This window comes from Sebastes fasciatus, chromosome 3 (assembly GCF_043250625.1).
Source record: "Sebastes fasciatus isolate fSebFas1 chromosome 3, fSebFas1.pri, whole genome shotgun sequence".
Classification (NCBI taxonomy): Eukaryota; Metazoa; Chordata; class Actinopteri; order Perciformes; family Sebastidae; genus Sebastes; species Sebastes fasciatus.
The window spans coordinates 13,510,218-13,533,257 of NC_133797.1; the positions used below are offsets into that span (position 1 = coordinate 13,510,218).

The window sequence follows — 23,040 nt, forward strand, 5'->3', positions numbered from 1 at the left end:
ACATTAGATCTTTTCTTTCTCTAAATGTTTGTCCCACTTAAATGTCTGGATTAATACTACAACTTTGAACTTCTCACCTTTTTACATTAAAACATGTAAAGTTTCCATTGCTTTTTAAGAAAAGTGATTCACAAATCTTTGAGATGCATGAGAAAGCCCTGGTTTCACCTTCAGTTGTTTATTTATTTGTGTTGTTTGTTGGTTATGTTATGTCATAACAGAAAAAGCTAGTCTAACGTTAGCAACAAAGCAACAATCACACACATTTCTGTAACCTGAACCAATGCCATTCCTCCTGCCACCAGTAGATGACTCCCTCCTCATGGATCCTGCTTTGGCTTCAGTGCTGTTTTCCAGAAAATGAAACTAGATCTTGTGATGTGAAAGAGAAGCCCATATCTGATTCATAACTATTCAGGCAGTTAGACAGTTGGGTGTGTGCTGATTGTTGTTCCATAAAAGAATCTCTTCACCTGCCAACATATCAGACAGCTGAGGAAACACTTGTACAGGTATGTAAACAATGTCTCTTTTAATGTAAGAAGAGTGCTTTAAATACATTGTTTGAATATATAACCAAACAGGGTACCATTTATTGTATCACTTCTGTTTTAATCAAAACATTTAATTCCTACCTGAGAAATTTCTTTTAATCTTTTTCATTATTTTGTTTTGTTTTTGACAGAGATCAGCCGTTACAGAGATGTTGGGAGGAAACGCTTGGATCCCAGGTTGCACCCTGCTTGTGCTGGTCACTTTATGGGGTGAAACTGCTCACTGCCAAAACCAACACAAAGGTACGTCATCTAAAAGGACACAATGTCACTGGCACTGCAGGATTTGGAGATAAAGATATGGAGCCATCATACTGATTATCAGACAAGTCAAAAACATACATCTATCTGTGGATTAGGGATGGGCGATACCAAACCTTTTAACTTCAATACAATACTGATACTTTGTTCCAATTTTACCGATACTAATAATTTCTTATATTGGTAGGTGATTTTTTTTATTTTTTTATAAATAATGGCAATCTTTAGAAAAAGACAAACATATCATTACACTTAAAGGCAAATCACATGACACACATAACTGAGACTGTTTGCATTCACTTGCAGTAACGGTCTTCCACACATTTTTATTAGCTTACTTTATTTTACATTTAATTTATGTTTATATTAAAGCCCTATATTTTTATACACTATTTTATGTCTTAGATTGTCATTTTGCTTTCATTTGCGTGATTTTCCTTTTTTTAATAGGCTGCATATTTAATGAGCGATCCAAGATTTTCATTGCCAATGACTTCTTTACTGTTGTTGTATACATGATTATAAAGTTGAAACTCATGTAACACTCAAATTTAAAATGAGATTGTGATAATGATGTTTAGGAGTTTGGGTTAGACAGACAGACACAGCAATAACAAACTATTAACGGTTCTACCTGTACCTGGATATTTGCCTTGCTTTACCTCTCTCAAAACTCTCCTGCAACGTGACGTCTTTTGTCGGACAGTTTTTGTTCCACTTAAACTTAACTTGCAGGGTGTGTTGTTTTTCAATGTTTAAAGAGGTTACTCGTGTGGCTGCTGTGTGCCACTTTCTTGTCACAAATAGTGCATATTGCCGCAATTGTATCTACAAGGGAAAAGTAGCACAATACAACGCTACGTTTCCTTTACTTTTAATTAAATGTGGTTTGCTATATAGCTTAAGTTAAAACACTGGTGGCTGAAGACTCTCAGCTAGCGTTAGCAAGGCTACCTACCTGAAAAACTCAAGCCATTTTGGCATCATGCGCCACTGAGCAACTTTCATAGGAATGAACAGGATCCCGCCTCCAACGCTGTATCCAGTTCTCTTTATACATCCGTGGGTGAAAGTAGTAAATGTGATAAGGCCTGATTGTCACAGCCTCTAATGCACCCACCTATAATAATGCCTCCTCTCTGATCACACGCACGCGCTCATATGCATGCACCATAGGCGTGCATATTAGCATGTGGATATGCACGTGCATGAATATACGTGTGCATGAGCGTGCGGTACACTGAAGGGTCCCGGTTTGGGGGTTTAAAAATATGGTCACCGTAGTTTAGCAATCAGTGTCTTCAGGGGGTCAAGCCTATGTTCCCTCAGCATCATCCCTGGCTCATGTTCAAATTTGTCTACAACGTTTTGAGATATCGCACTAACAATATCTGATAAGAGGCAGACTGGCTAGTAGTCTACTTCTTGCCTTTGTTGGTTGGGTTGGTTAAGTTTAGGTATGTGGAGTGAGCTAAGGGTTCGTTCAGTTCCCAAACCTCCTCTCGCAGCGCCCCCCATTTTATAACTCTGGGCCCCCTTAGGGGTCCCGCCCCCCAGATTGGGAGCCACTGGGTTAGGGTAAGAATATCAGGGTAAGCCAATCAGAGTTAGAATAGGGCGGGACATGCCTTCACGAGAGAAAAAAAAGATCAGGACTGTGCTGTGCACGTGCGTTTGCTGTACTTTCTGAGCAATGGGACTTCGGGACAATGGGTGTTTTTTTTCGAGATAATAACGGACTGTCGGACAAATGGGATTTCGGTCCATTGGGACATTTTTCAGTCTATTGGGCTGGGCTGTCGGAAAAATGGCATGGCACCGGCGGAGGCCCTGAACTGAGGGAACATAGGGCTGAGGGAGCACAGGCACGCTCCTGTTTTGAGCTGTTCAGTTAAAGCTAGCGATGTATCGGCTCCTTATAACTGACAATGGGAATACATAGTTACATTCTTGATCCAACCATGCATTCATTCATTCATTCATTCACTAATTCATTTTATCAATAATCATTGACAAATCATTTGAAATATTTTTAACATTTAAACAATCAAACCTCCCACATGCACAACACAACTCCTAAAATCGACTATTTTAATTATTGACACTATTAATTGTCCACAGGTTCGACACATCTGAAAGACCTGAGACTCATTCTGGTTGGAAAAACCGGAGCAGGAAAGAGTGCTTCTGGAAACACCATCCTGGGGAGGGAAAATGACTTCAGAGAGGAAATATCCCCTGAGTCTGTGACTAAAGGCTGTCAAAGAGAAGAGGTCAACGATGGTGACAGGAACATCGTTGTCATCGACAGCCCAGGACTGTTTGACACAAACAAAACACAAGAAGAAGTGAAGGTAAACATTGAGGAGTGTATTAACCAGTCAGTTCCTGGACCCCATGCTTTTCTGTTAGTGATCAGTCTCAAGTCAAGATTCACTGAGGAGGAGAGGGCAGCTGTGAAGTGGATCCAGGATAATTATGGCTCAGATTCTTCCATGTATACCATAGTCCTGTTTACACATGCTGACTCGCTAGAGGGTAAATCTGTGGACGACTACGTGGCAGAGAGCAAACATCTACAAAGACTGACAAACCAGTGCGAAGGAAGATACCATTCACTCATCAATGACAAGAGACGAAGCAGAATCCAGGTCAGAGAGCTCCTGGAGAAGATAGAGAAAATGGTGAAGTCCAGCGGAGGAAGACACTACACCAATGAGATGTACCAGAGAGCCCAGGAGAAACTTGAGGAGGAGAGGAAAAAGAGGGAGGAGGAGGAAGAGCGAAGAAAGAGGGAAGAGGAAGAGAGGATCAGAGAGGAGGAGAGAAACAGTTTTTGGTGTAAAGCGATGGCTGTTGCTTCCATGGGTATTGTTGCTGCAGGAATGTTATTTGCCTCAAATCCTCTCATGATAGGAGGTGCAGCACTTGCACTCACTCAAGGTTATGATTGCACGATAGATATGCTTACTCCTTAGAGTCCTGAATCTTAAATTGAAATATCAGTTTGCATGCTTGGTTTGTTGTTGGGAATTGGGAAGGTGCTACATACATCTGTTTCTCTATATGTGATTATGTGGTCTATAAACATTTTTCAATAAAGTCTGAAGTTCAGCTCAGATCTGGCATTTATTGCTAATTTCATTCATTTACTTTTTTTTTATGTCAAAGCTTCGATGGCTTTTGTATGTTCACCATTTATTTATATGTGAGACAGACACATGCTAAGCTGTCTGTAATATTTAAAAATATTGGTGAGATACAATTTATCTTTAGCTGTAACTTTGAACCCAGCAAGCTACAACTGTTGCCATGGTGATCGACCTCAAAATCAGTATTTGAATGCTTCATTTTTTGTTTTGTTATATATAAGTATATAATTATAATGTATAAATCCCCAAATAGCCCATGAAATAAGGAATAATCCCACAATATTATTCATTATTCATATTCAACATGAATTATAATGCGTTATTCTCAGATGGATATTAGTGTTTGCTTTGTGTAGAGGTGTTGTGTGTACAGTAGTGCTGCAGCGGCGCTGTCCCTAAGCTTTGAATATATTAGAATATTTCTCACTGAAGCTTCGAAGACCAAAAAAGTATAGTATATACTTATGGAAGAGGAGGCAGACAGGCAGTCATGCTAAGCTAAGCTAACCATCTGCTGACAAACAAACAAAAAACATTAGATCTTTTCTTTCTCTAAATGTTTGTCCCACTTAAATGTCTGGATTAATACTACAACTTTTAGTTTATTTGTCACCTTTTTACATTAAAACATGTAAAGTTTCCATTGCTTTTTAAGAAAAGTGATTCACAAATCTTTGAGATGCATGAGAAAGCCCTGGTTTCACCTTCAGTTGTTTATTTATTTGTGTTGTTTGTTGGTTATGTTATGTCATTACAGAAAAAGCTAGTCTAACGTTAGCAACAAAGCAACAATCACACACATTTCTGTAACCTGAACCAATGCCATTCCTCCTGCCACCAGTAGATGACTCCCTCCTCATGGATCCTGCTTTGGTTTCAGTGCTGTTTTCCAGGAAATGAAACTAGATTCTGTGATGTGAAAGAGAAGCCCATATCTGATTCATAACTATTCAGGCAGTTAGACAGTTGGGTGTGTGCTGATTGTTGTTCCATAAAAGAATCTCTTCACCTGCCAACATATCAGACAGCTGAGGAAACACTTATACAGGTATGTAAACAATGTCTCTTTTAATATAAGAAGAGTGCTTTAAATACATTGTTTGAATATATAACCAAACAGGGTACCATTCATTTTATCACTTCTGTTTTAATCAAAACATTTAATTGCTACCTGAGAAATTTCTTTTAATCTTTTTCATTATTTTGTTTGGTTTTTGACAGAGATCAGCCGTTACAGAGATGTTGGGAGGAAACGCTTGGATCCCAGGTTGCACCCTGCTTGTGCTGGTCACTTTATGTGGTGAAACGGCTCACTGCCAAAACCAACACAAAGGTAAATCATCTAAAAGGACACAATGTCACAGGCACTGCAGGATTTGGAGATAAAGATATGGAGCCCTCATACTGATTATCAAACAAGTCAAAAACATACATCTATCTGTTGAGTAGGGATGGGCGATACCAAACCTTTTAAATTCAATACGATACTGATACTTTTTGTTCCAATTTTATCAATACTAATAATTTCTTATATTGGTAGGTGATTTATTTTATTTTTTTATAAATAATGGCAATCTTTAGAAAAAGACAAACATATCATTACACTTAAAGGCAAATCACATGACACACATACCTGTGACTGTTTGCATTCATTTGCAATAACAGTTTTCCACAAATTTTGATTTGCTTACTTTATTTTAAATTTAATTTATGTTTATATTAAAGCCCTATAGTTTTATACACTATTTTATGTCTTAGATTGTCATTTTGCTTTCATTTGCGTGATTTACCTTTTTTTAATAGCCTGCATATTTAATGAGAGATCCAAGATTTACATTGCCAAAGACTGCTTTACTGTTGTTGTGCACATGATTATAAAGTTGAAACTCATGTAACACTCAAATTAAAAATGAGATTGTGATAATGATGTTTAGGAATTTGGGGTAGACAGACAGACACAGCAATAACAAACTATTAATGGTTCTACCTGTACCTGGATATTTGCCTTGCTTTACCTCTCTCAAAACTCTCCTGCAACGTGACGTCTTTTGTCGGACAGTTTTTGTTCCACTTAAACTTAACTTGCAGGGTGTGTTGTTTTTCAATGTTTAAAGAGGTTACTCATGTGGCTGCTGTGTGCCACTTTCTTGTCACAAATAATGCATATTGCCGCAATTGTATCTACAAGGGAAAAGTAGCACAATACAACGCTACGTTTCCTTCATTTTTAATTAAATGTGGTTTGCTATAGAGCTAAAGTTAAAACACTGGTGGCTGAAGACTCTCAGCTAGCGTTAGCAAGGCTACCTACCTGAAAAACTCAAGCCATTTTGGCATCATGCGCCACTGAGCAACTTTCATAGGAATGAACAGGGTCCCGCCTCCAATGCTGTATCCAGTTCTCTTTATACATCCATGGGTGAAAGTAGTAAATGTGATAAGGCCTGATTGTCACAGCCTCTAATGCACCCACCTATAATAATGCCTCCTCTCTGATCACACGCACGCGCTCATATGCATGCACCATAGGCGTGCATATTAGCATGTGGATATGCACGTGCATGAATATACGTGTGCATGAGCGTGCGGTACACTGAAGGGTCCCGGTTTGGGGGTTTAAAAATATGGTCACCGTAGTTTAGCAATCAGTGTCTTCAGGGGGTCAAGCCTATGTTCCCTCAGCATCATCCCTGGCTCATGTTCAAATTTGTCTACAACGTTTTGAGATATCGCACAAACAATATCTGATAAGAGGCAGACTGGCTAGTAGTCTACTTCTTGCCTTTGTTGGTTGGGTTGGTTAAGTTTAGGTATGTGGAGTGAGCTAAGGGTTCGTTCAGTTCCCAAACCTCCTCTCGCAGCGCCCCCCATTTTATAACTCTGGGCCCCCTTAGGGGTCCCGCCCCCCAGATTGGGAACCACTGGGTTAGGGTAAGAATATCAGGGTAAGCCAATCAGAGTTAGAATAGGGCGGGACATGCCTTCACCAGAGAAAAAAAAGATCAGGACTGTGCTGTGCACGTGCGTTTGCTGTACTTTCTGAGCAATGGGACTTCGGGACAATGGGTGTTTTTTTTCGAGATAATAACGGACTGTCGGACAAATGGGATTTCGGTCCATTGGGACATTTTTCAGTCTATTGGGCTGGGCTGTCGGAAAAATGGCATGGCACCGGCGGAGGCCCTGAACTGAGGGAACATAGGGCTGAGGGAGCACAGGCACGCTCCTGTTTTTAGCTGTTCAGTTAAAGCTAGCGATGTATCGGCTCCTTATAACTGATGATGGGAATACATAGTTACATTCTTGATCCAACCATGCATTCATTCATTCATTCATTCATTCACTAATTCATTTTATCAATAATCATTGACAAATCATTTGAAATATTTTTAACATTTAAACAATCACACCTCCCACATGCACAACACACCTCCTAAAATCGACTATTTTAATTATTTACACTATTAATTGTCCACAGGTTCGACACAACTGAAAGACCTGAGACTCATTCTGGTTGGAAAAACCGGAGCAGGAAAGAGTGCTTCTGGAAACACCATCCTGGGGAGGGAAAATGCCTTCAGAGAGGAAATGTCCCCTGAGTCTGTGACTAAAGGCTGTCAAAGAGAAGAGGTCAACGATGGTGACAGGAACATCGTTGTCATCGACAGCCCAGGACTGTTTGACACAAACAAAACACAAGAAGAAGTGAAGTTAAAAATTAAGGAGTGTATTGACCAGTCAGTTCCTGGACCCCATGCTTTTCTGTTAGTGATCAGTCTCAAGTCAAGATTCACTGATGAGGAGAGGGCAGCTGTGACGTGGATCCAGGATAATTATGGCTCAGATTCTTCCATGTATACCATAGTCCTGTTTACACATGCTGACCTGCTGGAGGGTAAATCTGTGGACGACTACGTGGCAGAGAGCAAACATCTACAAAGACTGAAAAACGAGTGCGGAGGAAGATTCCATTCACTCACTAATGACAAGAGACGAAGCAGAATCCAGGTCAGAGAGCTCCTGGAGAAGATAGAGAAAATGGTGAAGTCCAACGGAGGAAGTCACTACACCAATGAGATGTACCAGAGAGCCCAGGAGAAACTTGAGGAGGAGAGGAAAAAGAGGGAGGAGGAGGAAGAGCGAAGAAAGAAGGAAGAGGAAGAGAGGATCAGAGAGGAGGAGAAAAAACGTGCTTGGTGTAAAGTGATGGCTGTTACTTCCATGGGTATTGTTGCAACAGGAATGTTATTTGCCTCAAATCCTCTCATGATAGGAGGTGCAGCACTTGCACTCACTCAAGGTTATGATTGCACGATAGATACGTTTACTCCTTAGAGTCCTGAATCTTAAATTGGAATATCAGTTTACATGCTTTGTTTGTTGTTGGGAATTGGGAACGTGCTACATACATCTGTTTCTCTATATGTGATTATGTGCTCTATAAACATTTTTCAATAAAGTCTGAAGTTCAGCTCAGATCTGGCATTTATTGCTAATTTCATTCATTTATTTTTTTTATGTCAAAGCTTCGATGGCTTTTGTATGTTCACCATTTATTTATATGTGAGACAGACACATGCTAAGCTGTCTGTAATATTTAAAAATATTGGTGAGATACAATTTATCTTTAGCTGTAACTTTGAACCCAGCAAGCTACAACTGTTGCCATGGTGATCGACCTCAAAATCAGTATTTGAATGCTTAATTTTTTGTTTTGTTATATATAAGTATATAATTATAATGTATAAATCCCCAAATAGCCCATGAAATAAGGAATAATCCCACAATATTATTCATTATTCATATTCAACATGAATTATAATGCGTTATTCTCAGATGGATATTAGTGTTTGCTTTGTGTAGAGGTGTTGTGTGTACAGTAGTGCTGCAGCGGCGCTGTCCCTAAGCTTTGAATATATTAGAATATTTCTCACTGAAGCTTCGAAGACCAAAAAAGTATAGTATATACTTATGGAAGAGGAGGCAGACAGGCAGTCATGCTAAGCTAAGCTAACCATCTGCTGACAAACAAACAAAAAACATTAGATCTTTTCTTTCTCTAAATGTTTGTCCCACTTAAATGTCTGGATTAATACTACAACTTTTAGTTTATTTGTCACCTTTTTACATTAAAACATGTAAAGTTTCCATTGCTTTTTAAGAAAAGTGATTCACAAATCTTTGAGATGCATGAGAAAGCCCTGGTTTCACCTTCAGTTGTTTATTTATTTGTGTTGTTTGTTGGTTATGTTATGTCATTACAGAAAAAGCTAGTCTAACGTTAGCAACAAAGCAACAATCACACACATTTCTGTAACCTGAACCAATGCCATTCCTCCTGCCACCAGTAGATGACTCCCTCCTCATGGATCCTGCTTTGGTTTCAGTGCTGTTTTCCAGGAAATGAAACTAGATTCTGTGATGTGAAAGAGAAGCCCATATCTGATTCATAACTATTCAGGCAGTTAGACAGTTGGGTGTGTGCTGATTGTTGTTCCATAAAAGAATCTCTTCACCTGCCAACATATCAGACAGCTGAGGAAACACTTATACAGGTATGTAAACAATGTCTCTTTTAATATAAGAAGAGTGCTTTAAATACATTGTTTGAATATATAACCAAACAGGGTACCATTCATTTTATCACTTCTGTTTTAATCAAAACATTTAATTGCTACCTGAGAAATTTCTTTTAATCTTTTTCATTATTTTGTTTGGTTTTTGACAGAGATCAGCCGTTACAGAGATGTTGGGAGGAAACGCTTGGATCCCAGGTTGCACCCTGCTTGTGCTGGTCACTTTATGTGGTGAAACGGCTCACTGCCAAAACCAACACAAAGGTAAATCATCTAAAAGGACACAATGTCACAGGCACTGCAGGATTTGGAGATAAAGATATGGAGCCCTCATACTGATTATCAAACAAGTCAAAAACATACATCTATCTGTTGAGTAGGGATGGGCGATACCAAACCTTTTAAATTCAATACGATACTGATACTTTTTGTTCCAATTTTATCAATACTAATAATTTCTTATATTGGTAGGTGATTTATTTTATTTTTTTATAAATAATGGCAATCTTTAGAAAAAGACAAACATATCATTACACTTAAAGGCAAATCACATGACACACATACCTGTGACTGTTTGCATTCATTTGCAATAACAGTTTTCCACAAATTTTGATTTGCTTACTTTATTTTAAATTTAATTTATGTTTATATTAAAGCCCTATAGTTTTATACACTATTTTATGTCTTAGATTGTCATTTTGCTTTCATTTGCGTGATTTACCTTTTTTTAATAGCCTGCATATTTAATGAGAGATCCAAGATTTACATTGCCAAAGACTGCTTTACTGTTGTTGTGCACATGATTATAAAGTTGAAACTCATGTAACACTCAAATTAAAAATGAGATTGTGATAATGATGTTTAGGAGTTTGGGGTAGACAGACAGACACAGCAATAACAAACTATTAATGGTTCTACCTGTACCTGGATATTTGCCTTGCTTTACCTCTCTCAAAACTCTCCTGCAACGTGGCGTCTTTTGTCGGACAGTTTTTGTTCCACTTAAACTTAACTTGCAGGGTGTGTTGTTTTTCAATGTTTAAAGAGGTTACTCATGTGGCTGCTGTGTGCCACTTTCTTGTCACAAATAATGCATATTGCCGCAATTGTATCTACAAGGGAAAAGTAGCACAATACAACGCTACGTTTCCTTTACTTTTAATTAAATGTGGTTTGCTATATAGCTTAAGTTAAAACACTGGTGGCTGAAGACTCTCAGCTAGCGTTAGCAAGGCTACCTACCTGAAAAACTCAAGCCATTTTGGCATCATGCGCCACTGAGCAACTTTCATAGGAATGAACAGGGTCCCGCCTCCAACGCTGTATCCAGTTCTCTTTATACATCCATGGGTGAAAGTAGTAAATGTGATAAGGCCTGATTGTCACAGCCTCTAATGCACCCACCTATAATAATGCCTCCTCTCTGATCACACGCACGCGCTAATGTGCATGCACCATAGGCGTGCATATTAGCATGTGGATATGCACGTGCATGAATATACGTGTGCATGAGCGTGCGGTACACTGAAGGGTCCCGGTTTGGGGGTTTAAAAATATGGTCACTGTAGTTTAGCAATCAGTGTCTTCAGGGGGTCAAGCCTATGTTCCCTCAGCATCATCCCTGGCTCATGTTCAAATTTGTCTACAACGTTTTGAGATATCGCACTAACAATATCTGATAAGAGGCAGACTGGCTAGTAGTCTACTTCTTGCCTTTGTTGGTTGGGTTGGTTAAGTTTAGGTATGTGGAGTGAGCTAAGGGTTCGTTCAGTTCCCAAACCTCCTCTCGCAGCGCCCCCCATTTTATAACTCTGGGCCCCCTTAGGGGTCCCGCCCCCCAGATTGGGAACCACTGGGTTAGGGTAAGAATATCAGGGTAAGCCAATCAGAGTTAGAATAGGGCGGGACATGCCTTCACCAGAGAAAAAAAAGATCAGGACTGTGCTGTGCACGTGCGTTTGCTGTACTTTCTGAGCAATGGGACTTCGGGACAATGGGTGTTTTTTTTCGAGATAATAACGGACTGTTGGACAAATGGGATTTCGGTCCATTGGGACATTTTTCAGTCTATTGGGCTGGGCTGTCGGAAAAATGGCATGGCACCGGCGGAGGCCCTGAACTGAGGGAACATAGGGCTGAGGGAGCACAGGCACGCTCCCGTTTTGAGCTGTTCAGTTAAAACTAGCGATGTATCGGCTCCTTATGACTGACGATGGGAATACATAGTTACATTCTTGATCCAACCATGCATTCATTCATTCATTCATTCACTAATTCATTTTATCAATAATCATTGACAAATCATTTGAAATATTTTTAACATTTAAACAATCAAACCTCCCACATGCACAACACACCTCCTAAAATCGACTATTTTAATTATTGACACTATTAATTGTCCACAGGTTCGACACATCTGAAAGACCTGAGACTCATTCTGGTTGGAAAAACCGGAGCAGGAAAGAGTGCTTCTGGAAACACCATCCTGGGGAGGGAAAATGCCTTCAGAGAGGAAATATCCCCTGAGTCTGTGACTAAAGGCTGTCAAAGAGAAGAGGTCAACGATGGTGACAGGAACATCGTTGTCATCGACAGCCCAGGACTGTTTGACACAAACAAAACACAAGAAGAAGTGAAGGTAAACATTGAGGAGTGTATTGACCAGTCAGTTCCTGGACCCCATGCTTTTCTGTTAGTGATCAGTCTCAAGTCAAGATTCACTGATGAGGAGAGGGCAGCTGTGAAGTGGATCCAGGATAATTATGGCTCAGATTCTTCCATGTTTACCATAGTCCTGTTTACACATGCTGACTCGCTAGAGGGTAAATCTGTGGAGGACTACGTGGCAGAGAGCAAACATCTACAAAGACTGACAAACCAGTGCGGAGGAAGATACCATTCACTCATCAATGACAAGAGACGAAGCAGAATCCAGGTCAGAGAGCTCCTGGAGAAGATAGAGAAAATGGTGAAGTCCAACGGAGGAAGACACTACACCAATGAGATGTACCAGAGAGCCCAGAAGAAACTTGAGGAGGAGAGGAAAAAGAGGGAGGAGGAGGAAGAGCGAAGAAAGAAGGAAGAGGAAGAGAGGATCAGAGAGGAGGAGAAAAAACGTGCTTGGTGTAAAGTGATGGCTGTTGCTTCCATGGGTATTGTTGCAACAGGAATGTTATTTGCCTCAAATCCTCTCATGATAGGAGGTGCAGCACTTGCACTCACTCAAGGTTATGATTGCACGATAGATACGTTTACTCCTTAGAGTCCTGAATCTTAAATTGGAATATCAGTTTGCATGCTTTGTTTGTTGTTGGGAATTGGGAACGTGCTACATACATCTGTTTCTCTATATGTGATTATGTGCTCTATAAACATTTTTCAATAAAGTCTGAAGTTCAGCTCAGATCTGGCATTTATTGCTAATTTCATTCATTTATTTTTTTTATGTCAAAGCTTCGATGGCTTTTGTATGTTCACCATTTATTTATATGTGAGACAGACACATGCTAAGCTGTCTGTAATATTTAAAAATATTGGTGAGATACAATTTATCTTTAGCTGTAACTTTGAACCCAGCAAGCTACAACTGTTGCCATGGTGATCGACCTCAAAATCAGTATTTGAATGCTTCATTTTTTGTTTTGTTATATATAAGTATATAATTATAATGTATAAATCCCCAAATAGCCCATGAAATAAGGAATAATCCCACAATATTATTCATTATTCATATTCAACATGAATTATAATGCGTTATTCTCAGATGGATATTAGTGTTTGCTTTGTGTAGAGGTGTTGTGTGTACAGTAGTGCTGCAGCGGCGCTGTCCCTAAGCTTTGAATATATTAGAATATTTCTCACTGAAGCTTCGAAGACCAAAAAAGTATAGTATATACTTATGGAAGAGGAGGCAGACAGGCAGTCATGCTAAGCTAAGCTAACCATCTGCTGACAAACAAACAAAAAACATTAGATCTTTTCTTTCTCTAAATGTTTGTCCCACTTAAATGTCTGGATTAATACTACAACTTTTAGTTTATTTGTCACCTTTTTACATTAAAACATGTAAAGTTTCCATTGCTTTTTAAGAAAAGTGATTCACAAATCTTTGAGATGCATGAGAAAGCCCTGGTTTCACCTTCAGTTGTTTATTTATTTGTGTTGTTTGTTGGTTATGTTATGTCATTACAGAAAAACCTAGTCTAACGTTAGCAACAAAGCAACAATCACACACATTTCTGTAACCTGAACCAATGCCATTCCTCCTGCCACCAGTAGATGACTCCCTCCTCATGGATCCTGCTTTGGTTTCAGTGCTGTTTTCCAGGAAATGAAACTAGATCTTGTGATGTGAAAGAGAAGCCCATATCTGACACATAACTATTCAGGCAGTTAGACAGTTGGGTGTGTGCTGATTGTTGTGCCTTAAAAGAATCTATTCACCTGCCAACATATCAGACAGCTGAGGAAACACTTGTACAGGTATGTAAACAATGTCTCTTTTAAGATAAGAAGAGGGCTTTAAATACATTGTTTGAATATATAACCAAACAGGGTACCATTTATTTTATCACTTCTGTTTTAATCAAAACATTTAATTGCTACCTGAGAAATTTCTTTTAATCATTTTCATTATTTTGTTTTTGACAGAGATCAGCTGTTACAGAGATGTTGGGAGGAAAAGCTTGGATCCCAGGTTGCACCCTGCTTGTGCTGGTCACTTTATTTGGTGAAACTGCTCACTGCCAAAACCAACACAAAGGTACGTCATCTAAAAGGACACAATGTCACTGGCACGGCAGGATTTGGAGATAAAGATATGGAGCCCTCATACTGATTATCAGACAAGTCAAAAACATACATCTATCTGTTGAGTAGGGATGGGCGATACCAAACCTTTTAACTTCAATACAATACTGATACTTTGTTCCAATTTTACCAATACTAATAATTTCTTATATTGGTAGGTGATTATTTATTTTTTTTATAAATAATGGCAATCTTTAGAAAAAGACAAACATATCATTACACTTAAAGGCAAATCACATGACACACATACCTGTGACTGTTTGCATTCACTTGCAGTAACGGTCTTCCACACATTTTTATTAGCTTACTTTATTTTACATTTAATTTATGTTTATATTTAAGCCCTATATTTTTATACACTATTTTATGTCTTAGATTGTCATTTTGCTTTCATTTGCATGATTTACCTTTTTTTAATAGGCTGCATATTTAATGAGAGATCCAAGATTTTCATTGCCAATGACTTCTTTACTGTTGTTGTGCACATGATTATAAAGTTGAAACTCATGTAACACTCAAATTAAAAATGAGATTGTGATAATGATGTTTAGGAATTTGGGGTAGACAGACAGACACAGCAATAACAAACTATTAATGGTTCTACCTGTACCTGGATATTTGCCTTGCTTTACCTCTCTCAAAACTCTCCTGCAACGTGACGTCTTTTGTCGGACAGTTTTTGTTCCACTTAAACTTAAGTGTGTTGTTTTTCAATGTTTAAAGAGGTTACTCGTGTGGCTGCTGTGTGCCACTTTCTTGTCACAAATAGTGCATATTGCCGCTATTTGTGGCAATAGCCACAAATAGCGGCTTTTACAAGGGAAAAGTAGCACAATACAACGCTATGTTTCCTTTACTTTTAATTAAATGTGGTTTGCTATATAGCTTAAGTTAAAACACTAGTGGCTGAAGACTCTCAGCTAGCGTTAGCAAGGCTACCTACCTGAAAAACTCAAGCTATTTTGGCATCATGCGCCACTGAGCAACTTTCATAGGAATGAACAGGGTCCCGCCTCCAATGCTGTATCCAGTTCTCTTTATACATCCATGGGTGAAAGTAGTAAATGTGATAAGGCCTGATTGTCACAGCCTCTAATGCACCCACCTATAATAATGCCTCCTCTCTGATCACACGCACGCGCTCATATGCATGCACCATAGGCGTGCATATTAGCATGTGGATATGCACGTGCATGAATATACGTGTGCATGAGCGTGCGGTACACTGAAGGGTCCCGGTTTGGGGGTTTAAAAATATGGTCACCGTAGTTTAGCAATCAGTGTCTTCAGGGGGTCAAGCCTATGTTCCCTCAGCATCATCCCTGGCTCATGTTCAAATTTGTCTACAACGTTTTGAGATATCGCACTAACAATATCTGATAAGAGGCAGACTGGCTAGTAGTCTACTTCTTGCCTTTGTTGGTTGGGTTGGTTAAGTTTAGGTATGTGGAGTGAGCTAAGGGTTCGTTCAGTTCCCAAACCTCCTCTCGCAGCGCCCCCCATTTTATAACTCTGGGCCCCCTTAGGGGTCCCGCCCCCCAGATTGGGAGCCACTGGGTTAGGGTAAGAATATCAGGGTAAGCCAATCAGAGTTAGAATAGGGCGGGACATGCCTTCACCAGAGAAAAAAAAGATCAGGACTGTGCTGTGCACGTGCGTTTGCTGTACTTTCTGAGCAATGGGACTTCGGGACAATGGGTGTTTTTTTTCGAGATAATAACGGACTGTCGGACAAATGGGATTTCGGTCCATTGGGACATTTTTCAGTCTATTGGGCTGGGCTGTCGGAAAAATGGCATGGCACCGGCGGAGGCCCTGAACTGAGGGAACATAGGGCTGAGGGAGCACAGGCACGCTCCTGTTTTGAGCTGTTCAGTTAAAGCTAGCGATGTATCGGCTCCTTATAACTGACGATGGGAATACATAGTTACATTCTTGATCCAACCATGCATTCATTCATTCATTCATTCACTAATTCATTTTATCAATAATCATTGACAAATCATTTGAAATATTTTTAACATTTAAACAATCAAACCTCCCACATGCACAACACACCTCCTAAAATCAACTATTTTAATTATTGACACCATTAATTGTCCACAGGTTCGACACATCTGAAAGACCTGAGACTCATTCTGGTTGGAAAAACCGGAGCAGGAAAGAGTGCTTCTGGAAACACCATCCTGGGGAGGGAAAATGCCTTCAGAGAGGAAATATCCCCTGAGTCTGTGACTAAAGGCTGTCAAAGAGAAGAGGTCAACGATGGTGACAGGAACATCGTTGTCATCGACAGCCCAGGACTGTTTGACACAGACAACACACAAGAAGAAGTGAAGTTAAAAATTGAGGAGTGTATTGACCAGTCAGTTCCTGGACCCCATGCTTTTCTGTTAGTGATCAGTCTCAAGTCAAGATTCACTGATGAGGAGAGGGCAGCTGTGAAGTGGATCCAGGATAATTATGGCTCAGATTCTTCCATGTATACCATAGTCCTGTTTACACATGCTGACTCGCTAGAGGGTAAATCTGTGGAGGACTACGTGGCAGAGAGCAAACATCTACAAAGACTGATAAACCTGTGCGAAGGAAGATACCATTCACTCATCAATGACAAGAGACGAAGCAGAATCCAGGTCAGAGAGCTCCTGGAGAAGATAGAGAAAATGGTGAAGTCCAACGGAGGAAGTCACTACACCAATGAGATGTACCAGAGAGCCCAGGAGAAACTTGAGGAAGAGAGGATCAGAGAGGAGGAGAAAATGAGGGCCTTGTTTAAAAAGGTAGCTTATGCTTCCTTGGGAATTATTGGAACCATATTTTACCCCGCATATGCTGTCGTTGCAATTGGTGGAGCACTTGGACTTTTAATTGCACAATAGATATGTTTATGTAGTTGTGGGACCTGTGACAAAAAAAGGTCATGGAAGAAAAAGAGGCAATAAATAATGGTTGAAACAAGTAGTTGCCGTTTACTAAATCTTGAATTGAAATGCATGTTGTATGGGATTGTGTGGGCTAAAAACATTTTACAATAAAGTCTGAAATTCAGTTTACAGTACTTCTCCTTGCATTCATCGCTGATTTCTTTTCATTTTTTGCTCATGCTGCAGCAATGCAGGACTCGCTCAGGACCCCAGATATTAACCATATTAGAAAGATCTGTGTTTTAGACAGATAAATACTATGGCTGTAAAAGTTAACGTGTTAAATTTGTTTTAACGCCGCTTATTTCTTTAACGCAACTTGCAATTTTTAGGTTGTAGCAGGTTCAGTTTTAAAGCTAGTGTGAAGATACTGGCATCATATGAAACTAAAAACCCTAAGAAATCCATTGGTACCAACCATGTCATACTAGCTTGGGAGGATAAATAAGGCTGCAAACTTGCGCAAAACTTTGCCGAGGAAAAACTGGTATGGACTTTTTCAAAGGGGTCCCTTGACCTCTGACCTCAAGATATGTGAATATAAATGGGTTCTATGGGTACCCACGAGTCTCCCCTTTACAGACATGCCCACTTTATGATAATCACATGCAGTTTGGGGCAAGTCATAGTCAAGTCAGCACACTGACACACTGACAGCTGTTTTTCCCTTCTGGGCTGCAGTTTACCATGTTAAGATTTGAGCATATTTGTTATGCTAAATGCAGTACCTGTGAGGGTTTCTGGACAATATTTGTCATTGATTTGTGTGGTTAATTGATTTTCAATAATAAATATATTCATACTTTTACATAAAGCAAGCATATTTGTCCACTCCCATGTTGATAAGAGTATTAAATACCTGACAAATCTCCCTGTAGAGGTACATTTTGAACAGATACAAAATGTGTGATTAATTTGCGATTCATTGTCATTCACTGTGGACAATCATATGATCAATTGCAATTAAATGTTTTAATCGATTGACAGCCCTAATAAATACACATCTGCATTAGTGATGGCGGATAGGTCTACCTATTTTAAAAGGTTATCCATTGTTTTTGGTATATTTGTTGGCGCTGTAAAGATATATTTAAGATATTTATGTTTTGATGGGAGCAATGAAAGGATGTGGTGATTGCCTCTGGCGGTTTTGTTGTTTCCTCCCTTTTAAACAACCAGGCCTCATTATGTGGCTATAATAAGATAACCTAATGTTTATTAGTTAAAGAGCTTGAATGCTGTTCTCGCGTTGTGGTTACACTTTCTGAAACATACCAGCCGTGCCCATACACAAACCTGTTCAGCATTCACACACACTGTGGACAGCCTCTTTGAGGATGCACATTTTCAGATGCAAACTAAAGACAATACAAGGAAATAGGAAACCCCCTGTGCACAGGCCAGGCTTCCAGACGTTTCCCAGAAAACCAATGTCTAAAGTCAAGCCACAGAGCTTGTCTAAGTTCGCAACTCAGGCCTGGAACAAGACATTTGGCCACCAGGGAACTGGAGAAGGTAAATCCGACGTAATGGCTGAAGGTAAGACAATCAATCTGACTTATGTTAAAAAATAAAAAAGCATTGATCTTTTGATTACTGTAAGATGTAACACTTACTGTGATGCTGTGATGCTGGAAAGAGCACAAGAGGGAAATCGTAAAAGCATAGACCTTGATAATGATGTCATTGGCTAATAATGTATTTTCTCTTGTCTCAATGGTATATTTTCATATCACAGCAATACCACTGCGAGAAAAGAAGCAGAAAACTCTGCCTCGGTCTGATGGGTGTGGTCTGAATAACTTTGACGGTATGCTCATTCATTGTCTCAATAATTAGACATACATATATCTGTATACCACTTTCTAACAAGGAACAATTTACAAATACTTTATTAATGTAATGACATGGTTTATTGTTGCTTTCAGATCAGTAACACATTTGGGGTTGCCAGGTTGTGAAAAATCCCTTTGTCTGATGTTTATTCTTCTCTAGTATTACTAGCTCTATCTTTATAGCTGCTCTATTTTGACAACTTATCAGGAAAATGCATGATCTTTTGTTCATGACTTTCTAACATCTATAACTGCAGATATAATCGCTTATTAGTGACTTATTAACTTGTGAGTTTTTGCACCTTTTAATATGAGTTGAGTTTTTCATTCAGTTAGTTAATTGAAAGGGTTCTTCCACCACAATAAAACATAAGTATTCAGTTTATTCAGAGAACAGATTTGGGTTCCAGTTGCCCTGCAACTCTTTCCAAGGCGTTTAGTGATTGAATGCTTTCCTGAGGGATTAAAGCTGCCCTAAATTATGTCCATTCCGTGTTTCTCACCAAAAGACACTGCATGTATCCTTGAGGTCTAGCAGACGTGTTGAATGTGTTTCCTTATTCATAAAAACATTTGCAACGCTGGTTGTTATAATAGTTTACATCATGATACTGGAATGCAGGATGGCGTCATTTGAATGAAAATCACTAAGCCAAGCCCATGGGCTTCAGTGTTTCTCCTACTTGCCCCGCCCGCGTGGTCACACTCGGCCCATAGATTTTACATTAGGATGATGTCACAAACATAAAAATACCTTTTTTAGGGTAAAGTTTTACCTCCATGATCCAAAAAAAATCTAAATAGAAAGAGTAATAATCAACCTTATTTGCTGTTTGAGGTGTCCTGTAAATATTTTCACAGACGTCTCTTTACAGGTGCTCATTGTGAAATTCAGAGCATATCTATTGCCTCCTCAAGGCTCTTAACATGGCGACGGCTGAGCCAGCAAATTGCGAAAACTTGCAAAAACTATCACGAGACTTGCTGCCTGACGACCTATTCTAACCTCAACCGTTCAAGGTCAATGCCTAACCTTAATCATCTTGCAAGAGTTTCGCAATTTGCGTGTTACCTACTCTACACGACCCTGAGCCGGGGACTCGCAGCTAACAGCGCTAACAGTGCAAACAACGCTAACACTGACAGAGCTAACAGCGTTAATCTGGGGGGGAGCGCTACGATTCCATGATGACGCCGTGTGAGCACAGTTCAGAGCGGCAGCCGTGATCAGTGGAATAGCATATATATATATATATATATATATATATATATATATATGCGGTTTATGTATAATTTCTGTTGTATGTTCAAGTATTCATTTTAATGATAAGTTTGGTTTTAATTAGTTATTTGATGCTTTTTCAACGGGTAACAGTTGACAGATTTCTCGGACACACACAAAGTGGATGATTTAATGTACATGAATGAGCCAAATACTTTTTAAAACACCCTTCTCATATTTTAATGATTATACTGAACAAATAATTGTGAAAATTATATACAAAAACATGTATTTTAGTGTTAATCTGAAGAGCAAAACAAATGGGACGGCACAAAAACAGCAAATTCCAGTATAGAATATGAATTATCTGCAAAATAAATGATGGGACCTGTTGACTTTTTTGTATTAAATGAAAGAGAAACGTGCCCCGGTATGTGAATATTTAGTAAAATTGATAAATACAGCCCATGGACATGACATGTACCCCTAATTATAGAATGACTCATATATATATATATATACGATGATGTATGTTCAAGTACTACATTTTTATGATAAGTTTGGTTTTAATCAGTTATCTGATGCTATAAAAAGGGGTGAGACGATATGATTGGCAGCTGTGAGTCTCTCACAGTCTGTACAGTGGGAGGAAGTGGAGACACGTCGTCAATCTTTATACAGCCTATGGTATGCACAAAACAAAAATATAAAAACCCTGCTCCGTAGCGCTACTAACAGGTTATCTTTAAAGAGGAAGCTCAAAAGAGAAGTTATACCAGAGGGAGATACACCATTCAAAGAGATCTTTCACAACCTACACAACCCCCATAAACCAAAACACTAGTGGACTAACTCGCCAAAAAAAAACAATGGATTCACCTTTGCCTTGTGCTCAACATTTATTTTGCTTCTGCTGTTACAGCTCTGGATTTGTCTGAAGGGTTGAGGATAGTCCTGGTGGGCAAGACTGGATCAGGCAAGAGTGCGTCAGGAAACACCATCCTCGGTAGAGCGGCCTTCAAAGAGGACCCGAGCCCCGTGTCTGTGACCCAACACTGTGAGACACAGAGCGGTGAAGTGGACGGGACTGTGGTCCAGGTGATTGACACTCCGGGTCTGTTTGATACAGGCATCACAGAGGAAGAATTGAAAATCAGAATAGAGGAGTGTGTCAAGATGTCGGTGCCCGGCCCTCACGCCTTCCTGCTGGTGATCAGGCTCGGAGTGAGGTTCACCGAGGAGGAAAGAAACGCTGTGAAGTGGATCCAGGACAACTTTGGAGACGATGCCTCCATGTACACTATCATGCTGTTTACATGCAAAGACCAGGCCAAAGCTGACAATGCTCTGAAGGAGTGCAAGGAGCTGCGGAGACTCTCTATCACATTCGGACGCAGGTACCACGCCTTCAACAACAATGACGCAGAGGACCGTGTGCAGGTCAATGAGCTGGTCACCATGATCAAGGAAATGATACAGGATAACGGCGGGAAACACTACACCAATGAGATGTACGAGAAAGCCCAGAGGAAGCTGAGAGAAGAGGAGGAGCGGAAGCAGCAAGAGGAGGAAGAGAAGAAAGAGGAGGAGAAGAAAATATGGGATGCAGAGAGGGAGAAGAAAGAGAAAGAGAGAGCAAAGGAGAAAAAGGTGAAAAGGAAGAATATATACGTGGTCTCGGCTGCTGCCGTTGTGTTGGTGGTGGCTGGGGTGGTCATAGCGGTGGGAGCCGACACCACGGTGGCTTTGGCTCTAGGAGCTCCTGTGCTCGTCCTGGGAGTGTTATGTGGCTTAGCTGCCTTTTGCATATGGAAGGGCATAAGATGCAAAGCCAAAGCAAATGTTCAAGTGTAATTAGGCGGAGGCGACAAGGACATGTTGATCCATCTGCAGTATGTGATGTAATGGTTTTGGATTATTGCAGAAAATAAGCTCTGTGGCAAACAAACGTTTATGATACTTGCACGTTTTAATCAGCAACATAATCTCCACAAATGAGTATCACTTTTATGATTTTTGAAGTGTAAATGCAATCGCCAGAAGTAAAAAGCTAACGTTAAGGCTATAAACGAACTGCACCACGGTCGCATGAGCGCGAGTATACACAACAAGGCTGTGAAGGCAGACGAGTCGGCGTGATGATGTTTAGTAGTCTCATTTAACCACTTGTTAGCAACCGCCTTTTTTAAGACACGTTAAGGCTTCAAAATTCACATGTGGGATATTTATTGATGTATTTTATACCATAGAACAAAACGTTAATATCATCTTGTGTTAACTACAGACCTTATTTCAGGCATCTAAAAACCCATTAAAAAACCATTGACTTCCAGACAAGGGAACCGAAGTGCTAAAATTGGACTCATTTCTGTAGCACTCTATTGCACCTATTTACTGTTCAGAACTAATCAATGAATTATGCTGTTTTGGCCTTTTCTGCATTCTGCTTGCAAAATTATTATGTTTTGACACAACATTGCAATAACAGAAATATGTGAATTTAATGCTGTCAGTAAACAAACGGTATGAAATGTTTTTTCTTTTTGTTGGTTTTCTTTTCACTCATTTATTGTTTGGAGCTTATATATGAAACCCACATGGAGACTTGAACAGATATTTTCTGGATCATGAGAAACAGTCTAACTCCTAATGTAAGAATGTATTGACATATTGTGCTATAGATCTCATAAAATTTGTAAATACA

At 39.6% G+C, this 23,040-nt stretch overlaps 3 protein-coding genes across 6 annotated transcripts; all 3 read left to right on the plus strand.

Annotated features, from left to right (window-relative positions):
- Positions 1–361: 361 nt before the first annotated feature.
- LOC141765415 (GTPase IMAP family member 8-like) lies at positions 362–8,443 on the plus strand. Its single transcript, XM_074631466.1, has 6 exons — positions 362–512; positions 686–797; positions 2,937–3,791; positions 4,915–5,015; positions 5,189–5,300; positions 7,446–8,443. The coding sequence occupies exons 2-6, from the start codon at positions 704–706 to the stop codon at positions 8,300–8,302; spliced, it is 2,019 nt and encodes a 672-aa protein (XP_074487567.1). The 5' UTR covers positions 362–512; positions 686–703; the 3' UTR covers positions 8,303–8,443.
- A 929-nt stretch (positions 8,444–9,372) lies between these two features.
- LOC141764141 (GTPase IMAP family member 7-like) lies at positions 9,373–17,413 on the plus strand. Of its 4 annotated transcripts, none has more exons than XM_074629115.1 (3): positions 9,373–9,522; positions 9,696–9,807; positions 11,949–12,946. In XM_074629115.1, exons 2-3 carry the CDS (start codon positions 9,714–9,716, stop codon positions 12,803–12,805), a joined length of 951 nt encoding a protein of 316 aa, XP_074485216.1. In that variant the 5' UTR covers positions 9,373–9,522; positions 9,696–9,713; the 3' UTR covers positions 12,806–12,946. The 4 variants fall into 4 exon arrangements, with proteins under 4 accessions (XP_074485216.1, XP_074485218.1, XP_074485219.1 ...); XM_074629117.1 differs by lacking the exons at positions 9,696–9,807; positions 11,949–12,946 and adding exons at positions 14,194–14,305; positions 16,459–17,413 and having other exon boundaries at positions 9,396–9,522; XM_074629118.1 differs by lacking the exons at positions 9,373–9,522; positions 11,949–12,946 and adding exons at positions 14,194–14,305; positions 16,459–17,413 and having other exon boundaries at positions 9,740–9,807.
- Positions 17,414–18,611: 1,198 nt separating this feature from the next.
- On the plus strand, positions 18,612–23,040 carry LOC141765164 (GTPase IMAP family member 6-like). Its single transcript, XM_074631156.1, has 3 exons — positions 18,612–18,818; positions 19,018–19,089; positions 21,259–23,040. The coding sequence occupies exons 1-3, from the start codon at positions 18,617–18,619 to the stop codon at positions 22,188–22,190; spliced, it is 1,206 nt and encodes a 401-aa protein (XP_074487257.1). The 5' UTR covers positions 18,612–18,616; the 3' UTR covers positions 22,191–23,040.